Raw genomic sequence first — 10,721 nt, forward strand, 5'->3', positions numbered from 1 at the left:
TTTCCACTATTTAACTTCTTTAAGAAAATTCAAGTCATATAATTAACTTCTCATATTTTTTTTAGGCTTCAAAAAATTGGGGACCTAAAGCTAATACTTTATTTATAGATTAGGCCTAAATTCGATCCTAAGTAATTAGTCATATGAGATCATTTCTTCCACTTCTTTTTCTTGTAATGTCACATTTACATGACTAAATGCAACACGTCTATATTTTTCGTGAATTCGATCAGAAAATTAAAATATAAATCCTAAAAAGGTTAACCATTCAATTAAATATTCTCGTATATATATAACCAATGACAATAAAAACAACATACCCCGTATAGTTTTATAAAATAAGGTTTTGAAGAGGATTGACTTCACGTAGATCTCACTCTACTTCAAACTTAAAGAGTTTGTTTCTAATAGTCGCTGGGCTGATCAATTCATTAAGACAAACACGCATGCGCACATATAATGGGCACACAATGAAGAGAAACAAACAATAAAACAGAGAAGCATTTTTAAAAAAGGTATGTCAAGACCATGTTACGTGCTTATGTAGAAATTGACATGCTTAGCAATTAATGCATGTACCTAAATAGCTGTATATGATACTGCACCCCACCCCACCCCTTTTTCAAATAATTATTTGATTCTTAAAATTTATGGATCCAATTAAGTTAATTACCTTTGTATGATCAAATAATATAATATATAGTCCAATATCGAAAAAAAACTAATAATAACTGAATTCAAATATTCCCGCATGCCCCTGCTCTATTAAATGATCAAATAATAAGATTCTCTATGATAAATTGCTCGAGATAGATTATCCAGCTTCTCTTGTAACCCCATCTTATTCTTTTTTGGGTACTAATCTGGATTTGAGCCAGCTATCATTTCTTAATCACGCTATCTTGAATTTGAACCCCTTTGGTAAGGGTTGTTCCACGTAAGGATCTTCAAGATCAAAACGCAAAATATGTTCGACATGAATAAGCCAAGTCAAAACATTTAAAACCATTCTCACCTTCAACTGCCAAGTTAGGACAACTTAAGATGCATGCAACATCATATATCAAGATGAACACGCATTCACTCTAGCTACCTTTCATTTTGATTACCATTTGAAGAAAGGAAGAAAAAAAAAAAAAAACTTTTCTTGTCAAAATATGACCTCTTGTCACAAGTTTCATAATGCTAAGCATAGTTTATTGACTTCTTCCCTGTATTGATATCCAGAAATCTGTTTTTTATAACTTATTCATCTAATAGCTATAGTCACAAGTAATACATAATAATGCCAGTAGAGAAACAGGCACTGGACTAGTTTACATGCACAGTACAGCGGCGCTTCGAAGTCCTCTTTCCCTTCTCCTCAATTGGCTGCAAAATAAGTAAACCATGTCATTCTTTGAATATATATATATATATATATATATATATTAGAAAGAGGTCATTCTATCTATACATAATTTCATTTTATCGTATTACCTGTGGGCTGAATAAATGTGGAACCTTTATCCTTTTAGAGCCATCAGAAAGACGCTTGCAATGAAAATTATCCTCCACAGCAATGAAATCTGTCGATACCTGCATGGAACAAAAAAAAAGAGTCGGATAACAAATTACTATCGGAAACAACTTCTATACCCTTGTCCCACAAAGGTAGGGTAAGGTATGGGTACATCTTACCCTGACCAGACACCGCTTATGTTATTACTTGGGTATGTTATTGCTGTTTTATATTACTCGTTCCTAACAGAGAACAAGAAGGAAGCATAGTAGTTAAAAGCGGATCTCCAAGAGAACGATAAGGAGATTCCCTTTCTATAAGTTGCTAAAGAGAGCAGAGTAAAATTGCTCTATGAATGGCATGACTCGCTCGTATAGAAGTGTCAACTAAAGAAAATAAGATCAAGATTTTGACCATGTTGAAATGCATGCTAGGAAAGAAGGGTATTGCAATATGCCTCGTGAGATGCAAGTTTTATGATGCTGATGTAGTATGCCAAGTTGGCAAAAGATCCACATTTAGACAGCGTAACTTGGTCTCAACTAAAAACTAAACACTCCAACACCACCAAGTTGGTCTCAACTAATAAGTAAAAACTCCAACTGGTCCTCAGTGTCTCTCGTGAACACCCGATGCTGACATGGCACATAAATTTCGAAGGTGTCTGGATGATCATTTTGTGAGTTGAAGTGTTCAACTAACACTCCCAACTTTTTTAATGGCAGAAGAAACGTTAATTTCCAGATATATTTCAGTTGTGAAAGTCCTAGTCTTGAGATCTTTTAGTTGTGGATTTCCTAGTCTTTAGGCATGTGGCTGTTGGCTGGATTCCTGTTTATCAGCAAGAATCTGTTTCAGATTTTACTGCAACTCCGTTAGGATCTAAATTGTATTTAAACAGCTTTCACTCATTACCAATTTGAGACTTGAATAGACTGTCTTTCCTCTTCTTATGTGTTTTGTTCATCTGTTAAACATCAACAAAGGCCACCCATCCAGGACATGGAAAATGAAGTTCAGAATAAGTGAAAATTAAGCTAGTTTACCTGATTCCGAAGGGTTTCAACCGTCGTGTCCTGGCAATCTAATGCATGGACATGTTCCAGATTTGGGCATTGGAGTAACAATCTTTCTGTAAGGTGAAATTTATTTAAGTCAATTAAAGAGAAAATGCTCCATATTCCTAAAGCTCAAAGGCTAAAGAGGAACATCAAAGAGCAAACCTGGATTCAGATTTATACAAGAGTTCAGGTTCAAATCATTAAGTTCTGGGCAATTTAGATATAACCCCTGCGTGAAAGTTTCAGTCAGCTAAACCCAGCAATTCAATGAGGAAATTTTAGATGCTTTTGAGTGAAGAATCTCACATCTAAGGCAGAGCATCCCCATAAGCTGAGTTTCTTCAGGCAGGTATGCTTAATAATCAGTTTTTGATATATAAGGTGCAGTTTACTATTGGGTGTTCTTTGTAACTGGAGGTCATTATTTTCCTGAGTTGTTGGATTGTCCAAATCAGGATCACTTATGGTCATGCCGCAGTCCAGGAGCTCCAGATTAGGCAACTGAGCTGCAGCAAATTGAATGCCACCTAAAAGAATCCAACAGAAATTGCAAAGCATTTAGAGAACAACAAGTTGCTGACTTGGATAATCAAGGAAGCAGATCTGAATATTACTTGAAGTGATATTTGGACAAAGAGCAAGGAGAAGTTTAGATAATGTCTCAGGATATTCATTGCATATCATTCCAACGCCACTATCGCTAATACTAGACCTGTGACAAGAAACATCAAGAGAAAATGCAATAATCAAGATGCATTCCATTAAATTTGCTAGTTTCAAGAACCTCAAAACGAAAGGGGCTGGAAGTAAAACACACCCACTCAAATCAAGCAACTCAAGGCTTGAGTAGCTTGAAGCAATAGCTGCAACAGATGCATCAGTTATTTCTGACCCCAGTACAAGAGAGAGCATCCGTAACCCCCTGAGGTTCAAGGTAGTAAAAACAATTACGAGCTTTATTCAAAAAAAGGTAAAGAGAAATTCATAAATGATCAAACTGGATGAACATTGCAAACCTTAGATGTGCTGCTGTTAAAGCAAGCACTACAGCATGAGTTAGGCGGATGGAAGCAATATGAATGTTCTGGAGTCTTGGGCAGCTCCTTCCAAGACCATCCACCATGAGAGTAAGATCAGTAGTATCATTTTCTTGCCGAGAAAAATCCAGGGAAATATCCATCAAGTTGGGGCAGTTAAAGACCTACAGAGATAAACACACATCATGTATAGGCTTGCAGCCCAGAAAAAAGTGAAAAAAGTACCACAACATCATACAGTAGTACCATCTTAGCATGGCAATAGAGATCTGAAAGCAAAAGAGTTGAAAGACTGGTTGAACAAAGAGTAAAACCCCCAAGATAAGAGCAGCCTTCCATCTTGAGATTAGTAAGGCATCTTTTCTCGGCAACAAAACGACCCAACTCATCCCTGCAGCATGTAGAGATTGCATTAATTCACCAACTATATGTGAACCTATATTAAAGAAATACTAGGAAAGGCCACACTCAAACTAGTTAGGGGGCTTTAACTAAGTCAGATGAATTTATCAACGCCTCCAATTAGGATGCCAAATAAATGGCTATGGGGGGAAAACTTTTATGAAGAATTAATGCATTACATCAATTCCCTAGATTCCAGCAACTGTGATTTACAGAAGAAGTGTTTTAACCTAACATACTCCTCTCCCTCCCAAACTCATAGTTGATTGAACTCAATGTATTGCTCCATTGGCTACTAAGACTTATGGTAAAAGAAACCTAGAGAAACCAAACAAAGCATATTTCTTGAGCGTGATCAAGGAACAGTAAGTTTCACTTGGGCGATTTAATCATAATTAAAACTATTCTTTATGATGTAATAATGATTTGTAGCAGTTGACTAAATAGATAGTAGATAAAATAGCTGCACAAAAATAACTAGTTTAGAACAACAAGAAAATCCTAGCATAACATACATATATGTAAGTAAAGAGCAAATTACATAGCTAAAGCATACCCAGTTATCCGATTGACTGAGGTATCAGAAGTAAGTATCTCCATTGAATCCAGTTTAGGACAGGAAAATGCAATGCAGGCCAGCAAGGTAGCATCAATGTCACTGTAAAAACATACACTATCAGCAACGATCATCCAATTGAACAGTGTATCTACACAACATCATTTTCCTCAAATCTAACCTAGTAGCCCAAATAAACTTTGCATTGTATACTTATTAGCACTAATTTTTGAAGCATTTAAGTTGTGTACACTAACAACAATTTAAGTTCACGTTCACGAGTAATGATCGGGTCAGTGGCGGAGGCAAGATTTTCACCAAGGGAATTTGAAATAGATTCTCAATTTGCGTCAAGGGGGTTCAATATATGCTATACATACACATAAATATCATATTTGACCTTATATATACAATGTACTCTCCCAACGATGAACCTTTTCGCCACCCTGGATGGGGCAAATCAAATGTTAACAGATTGAAGTTTTAGTTTTTGTTCTTTATTTTTGGTTGTTAAATAGAAAAGTTGAGTCCTTTATGTTTAGTTTCTATATCTGATCCACCATTATTCTTTCAAAGAACTAACCTTTCCATTCTAAGAGAAAGCTTAACAAGCCCTGGACATTTCTTTAACACCGACCCGACAAGTCCAATCTGGGCATTAACCGGAACCCGAAGTCTAAGCTCCACAGCAGACTTCCAGATCCTTCTAGAAGTTTCCCTCCACCCCTTACAAACCCTAGCCGATGTAAGCAACGCCGGAGGCGGCAATCTCTTAAACACTTCCCATAAACAACTCCCTGTCAACTTCCCATTCCCCGACCCGGACCCAACTAGATCCGATTCGCTATCAGGGTCGTCATCAGATCCAGGTGGATTACTAACATCAATGTCATCAAATGAAAGTGCTCGCCGGAGCTGCGGCAGTACATGGCGTTTCTCCGTCGGTGGCGGCGGCAGCGGCGGAGGAAGAGGAGGAGGAGGACGAAGGATGGTGACTGGTTTAGGAATGGGAGGATTATCAATAGGATTGAGGTTCTTAGGGAAATTACAAACGTGTCCTTTCTTCGGTACACCGCAACGGCCACAAGTGTAGCCACCACGCTTCTTGCCGCGCTTCGGGAGAACAACCTCCGATGTAGGAGTGGCGATGTGAGGGTGGGTACGCCGGCGCTGCATCGAAATCCCTCCGACGATCGTTAATCGGAATCTTCACGCCGGCGAGGGGTAAAATGGTAAAATGCGTTGCCTACTTTGGTGTAGGTGAAAAAGGATGAGGTAAGAGATGTGAGTTGAAATAAAAAGGTGGGAGAATGGCGCGGGAGTTTTGTTTATTTTCGCGCCTACCTTTTTAAATTTACTATTTTTTTTTCATTAACTTTCTAATTTTGGCAATCAAAAATTAATTTTTAACTGTCTGGATTTTTTTAAATTTTCATCACTTTCTTTTGCAAAGTCAAACAATATGTAGTATTTCACATTGATATGAAAAAAGTTATAACTTATAATACTTTTTTTAGTTTTTTAATATATTAAATTAATTTTATCTAATTTGCTTTTGAAAATAAATTAACTTGATTTTTGAAGAGCAAAACTTATTTTAAAATGGAAAAAGTAGTGTATGAAAGCATATGAAATGACGATTATTATTTAATTTGATAATCGTAGGAAAAAATACATAAATTTGTATCTAGTTATATGTGTTAAATTTTAATATTAGCAAAGAAAATTTTGATTTTTAAAACTATCATTGTTGAAAGTAAAGATAAAAAACAAATGAATTTTTGGTAGAACAAGTACTTTGACCAAATTAGTTGATGTCATTGAAAATTTTCAAAGACAGAGAAATTAATAATTAACAAAGCGAAAAATCAGGAAATTTATTTACTATGGAGTCATAATATACAAAGTGTTTAATACTATTAAAATACAGAAAATCATTCCATCAATAATATTATTATCCTACACAATTTAACATCATAAGTTAACTTTTAATATTGAGTTAGATATAAAGATTATTCTCCATAATTCAACATCATGAATTAATTTCCAAAATTGAGTTAGATATAAAATCTATCCTCCATAATTCAACATCATAAATTAACTTCTAAAATTGTAAAGTTTATTCTTCATTATTTTACATCATAAGTTAATTTCTAAAATTAAATTAAATATAAAGTCTACCCTCCATATAATTTAACACCATAAATTAATTTCTAAAATTGAGTTAGATATGAAATATATCCTTCATAATTTGACACCATAAGTTCACTTCTAAAATTGAATTAGATATAAAAATTATCCTCCATAATTTAGTCAAATATAAAATCTACCTTCCAATAATTTAACATCATGAGTTAATTTTTAAATACTATCAAAAGTTAACTTCTAAAATTGTGTCAAGTGGAAAATCTGTCCTCCATAATTTAGTTAGATATAAAGTCTATCCTCGGTAATTTAACTTCTCAAATTAAATTAGATATAAGGTCTATTTTCTCAATAAAAATAACTTCAAAATAGCCAGGAAGAAAATGAGTACCACAATTAGCATTCCAAGAAGTTCATAGATACACAACATCAATACATTCAGTAGTCATGATTATTTTACACAATTGTCAATCAAAAAGAGCCTAGTAGAGATAAAATTTTCTCAAACCTCACTTATGTACTACGATGGAATAATGTTGTTGATTATTTTACACAACTAAGAATATACTTAAAATATAAGGTCAAAGGGACAATCCAGAATCTTCATCCTCATCAAGGCTAGAAGTATAAACAGTGTAAAGAGACCAAATCAAACCAAAAACTCCAAAAAGGATCCAACCAAGAAGGTTATTGCTTAACCCAAATGGAAGCCCAGTTCCTTCTGTGCTCATTCTCTCATCCACTAGTGCCATTGCTGGTGAGCTAATTGACATAGTTGCTGCACATGCTGCGGCTATCAATGATCCACACATTCCTAATTTTGACTCTTCCTTTACTTGCTCTCTTTCCATTGAACATTTCACCTTTCCCATATTCGTTGGCAACCCTGCAAAAGTAACTTTAACAGTATAATTTTTTGATGAAGATGTTCATTTGTACTTAAACTTCGATCATATATCTCTCACATCAATTTATAATATGGACTTTGTATTATTCGTATGAACTCCTAGATCCACGACGCACATGAGCATTTTTAAATCAATGCATTCCTTCTTGAACTTATTTAATGATCTGATGATATCTAATTAATCTGAGAAAAGAAGATTCAATTTCCTTTTTCGGATTAATATTTAATTAAGACTTTCAGGTGATTCAAATAGATTAAAGCCATTGATCATACTATAGGTTAGAGGCGAACCCAGGATTTAAGTTTGACGGGTGCACCTCTATATTTAAATATAGTAATTAACAGTGTCAAAGTTCGACATACATTTCTTTGAAAACTTATTAATTATAATATTTTATAAGCAAAATTTTGATATTATTGAATATCATTAATTAGATTTAATATGAAAAAAATGTGTTATTCACCTATTTAAATTCAATGTATTTTTATATTTTGAACAATAATAGAAAGTTTTTGAAAAATATTAAATTCGTTAGATTTGTTTGCTAGATAGTTGCAACGGGTAACGTTTAATTTAAGCCTATCTCAAATTTTAAATTGCTAATTTTTTAAATAAAAAATAACTCAATGATCAAAAGATTAAAAGAAAATAAATATTATCAGTATAAGCTATGGAGAATATCTACCTTTTGAAATTGAAGAGAAGTTTATATTTTGAAATAAAATAAAAAATAACTCAATAATATCCACAATACATAAAAGAAAAAGTATGAAATAAATGACTGCTAAGTAGGAAGTCTTTTTTAATCAAAAGATAAATATATACATTTGAACAATAAGTGTAAAGAAACTTGAAAAATGAAAAAAAGGAGCAATAAAGAAGTATTGTTGTTGGGGTTCGAACCTGAGCAACCACGCAATAGAAAATTGAAAAATGATTAAAAGAGCAATAAAACATTGTTGTTGGGGCTCGAACATGAGTAGTCACACATTAAGTGTAACTTTCAAGTGGCATACCGAACCACCTCACCAATCAACCTAGTTGTTATTGTGGGTGCACAGCATATATTTAACATAATACTCTGATATATGTATATAGAGAGATATATACAAATCATATATACAGAGTTTTTCTCGAGGCTAGCGGGTGCACGTGCACCCGTTAGCCTCAATGTAGGTCCGCCTCTGCTATAGGTCAAAGACAAATTCAAGATCCTAACGTAACTTTTCATATTACTAATTCTCAATGCAGGTATTGAACACCAAGTGAGAAACCCCCAAAAAATAATCATATTACTCTCTTATTAGACAATCGCATATCGTTATCTTTCAGTTAACCAGATAGTATAAAAATGAACGTACCGAGAAGACAGGAGGGGCGGGATAGAGATGCTTTGTGCACGAGGCCAACACAGGCAACTGAAGAGGTTGTAATACAACCAGTGCTGCTGGTGGCCATTGTACTTCTCTGTGTTTTTCACACTCAGAAATGAGAGACCAGACACTTCAATCTTCAATATTAAGTAATATTAGGTACAATCTCTGCTGCAATTTGCATACACAAACACGTAGTATATTTCAGTTCAAACAGCCACACAACCTTGATCACTTAGATTGCTCCTCATCTCTTGCTAGCCAATATTAATATGCCAAGTGTCCTTCTTCAAGTTTATGTACATATAGTATAAAAAATGGAGTATATCACCCTTTCAATATAATTAATTAATGCATCGGGAAATGCATTGAACGATAAATAATTTTTAATAACAGCACATGAACAAGAAAATAAATAAATTAATAGAAAGGATATATGAATACAAAAGTGGTAAATTATCTGTTGGTTTCGAACAATTATTCTTGGATATCTGTTTTTAGCAGGGGTGTGCAAAAACCGAACCGATAAAAATGTTATTGGTTTATTATTATTGAATTATTGGTTTAATGGTTTGTTAATGATTTTATAAAAAAAAAATATTGGGTTATTGATTCGGTTCAATTTTTTCTTATTAGGTTATTGGATAAACCGATAACCCTATAAGAACATATATATATATATATATATATATATATATATGACTTGGTATATATTTTTCTTAATTTCTGTTTAATTTCTACCGATTAAAAACCTATTATTTCAATATACAAACTCTTAATTTCTCTTAACAATCTTTAGTTCAAACTTGAAGATTCTTGTAAATTAAAACACATTATGTAAGATTTTTTGTTGCAACTAAGATTCGATTTTTTTTTCATGTTAGTTACTACTATTTTTATTTTATGAGTATTTTTTTATCGGCTAAACCGAAAATCGAGCCGTTAAGTACTTAAAAACGATAAATCAAAAATCGATAAAAAATATCTTATTGGTTTGATTATTGGTTTAGTATATTCAAAAATAAAAAAATTGATAAATCGAACCAAATCAACCGATGCACATTTCTAATTTTTAGTATATAGTGAACAGATAAAAATAAACAAAAATTAAAGGAGTTGGCTGTCTTAATCCTTAATTTTGATTATACACTTTCAAAGTCTACTAGTCTAACAATTTGGCCTACTCTTTCCCCGGCTATTTCTAGGTAACCAAGCAATTCAGTAAAACAAAAAAAATACTCTCGCTCTATAATAAAAACACTCATGTAGAGAACCAATGGAAGAACATGTGAAATTATGTTTTGGAGTAGTTATGTTTTGATTAATATTTAAGATTTGAAAATTGATTAAATATATTTATGGTCAAGTCTTTCCATATTAGAAGTTATAAGAATTAATGATACTAATACTTTTTTTATTAGTTTAATAATTTTAAATTAACTAAATTTGATTTTAAGAAAATTTAAAAAATCTATAAATCTACATCTACATTTACTCAGCAAATTTGTTTTTTGCAAAGTTGCCAAATATTAGTATAGTACGTGTTAGTCCCCGAGACCCCGGGACATTGGTTTCCGTCAACAGTGAACTATTGAGGATCGCATTCCGCGCTATTTGTGATGTATATTGTTTTTGCTTTTTTATAGAATTAAGACTTAATTAATTTATTTTACAAAATTGCTTGTTATGTTTTCTTTATTTTTGCACTTCATTAAAAACCTTCGTAATAGATGAAATG

General features: G+C 33.1%; 2 protein-coding genes across 3 annotated transcripts; both read right to left on the reverse strand.

Moving 5' to 3' along the window:
• Window positions 1–1,126: 1,126 nt before the first annotated feature.
• On the reverse strand, window positions 1,127–5,855 carry LOC107873770 (F-box/LRR-repeat protein 17). The gene is made up of 11 exons (XM_047414273.1): window positions 5,141–5,855; window positions 4,558–4,659; window positions 3,846–3,990; window positions 3,579–3,763; window positions 3,380–3,484; window positions 3,177–3,274; window positions 2,869–3,089; window positions 2,725–2,791; window positions 2,548–2,633; window positions 1,480–1,578; window positions 1,127–1,371 (listed from the first exon to the last, which is right to left on the reverse strand). Exons 1-11 carry the CDS (start codon window positions 5,731–5,733, stop codon window positions 1,312–1,314), a joined length of 1,761 nt encoding a protein of 586 aa, XP_047270229.1. The 5' UTR covers window positions 5,734–5,855; the 3' UTR covers window positions 1,127–1,311.
• A 1,243-nt stretch (window positions 5,856–7,098) lies between these two features.
• LOC107874570 (photosystem II reaction center W protein, chloroplastic) lies at window positions 7,099–9,388 on the reverse strand. 2 transcript variants are annotated; one of them, XM_016721333.2, is made up of 2 exons: window positions 8,972–9,388; window positions 7,099–7,588 (listed from the first exon to the last, which is right to left on the reverse strand). In XM_016721333.2, the coding sequence occupies exons 1-2, from the start codon at window positions 9,066–9,068 to the stop codon at window positions 7,284–7,286; spliced, it is 402 nt and encodes a 133-aa protein (XP_016576819.1). In that variant the 5' UTR covers window positions 9,069–9,388; the 3' UTR covers window positions 7,099–7,283. The 2 variants fall into 2 exon arrangements, with proteins under 2 accessions (XP_016576819.1, XP_016576818.1); XM_016721332.2 differs by having other exon boundaries at window positions 7,099–7,600; window positions 8,972–9,208.
• Window positions 9,389–10,721: the final 1,333 nt, after the last annotated feature.

This window comes from Capsicum annuum, chromosome 6 (genome assembly GCF_002878395.1).
Source record: "Capsicum annuum cultivar UCD-10X-F1 chromosome 6, UCD10Xv1.1, whole genome shotgun sequence".
In the NCBI taxonomy this organism is placed as follows: Eukaryota; Viridiplantae; Streptophyta; class Magnoliopsida; order Solanales; family Solanaceae; genus Capsicum; species Capsicum annuum.

Excerpts from the sequence above, each read along its gene's own strand:
- LOC107874570 (XM_016721332.2), bottom strand. The coding sequence starts at position 9,068 with ATGGCCACCAGCAGCACTGGTTGTATTACAACCTCTTCAGTTGCCTGT. Across the intron at positions 7,601-8,971 it reads CCGCCCCTCCTGTCTTCTCG|TTACTTTTGCAGGGTTGCCA; the intron begins GTACGTTCATTT and ends ATACTGTTAAAG.
- LOC107873770 (XM_047414273.1), bottom strand. The coding sequence starts at position 5,733 with ATGCAGCGCCGGCGTACCCACCCTCACATCGCCACTCCTACATCGGAG. Across the intron at positions 2,634-2,724 it reads TTGTATAAATCTGAATCCAG|AAAGATTGTTACTCCAATGC; the intron begins GTTTGCTCTTTG and ends TTCACCTTACAG. Across the intron at positions 1,579-2,547 it reads TTGAAACCCTTCGGAATCAG|GTATCGACAGATTTCATTGC; the intron begins GTAAACTAGCTT and ends TGTTCCATGCAG.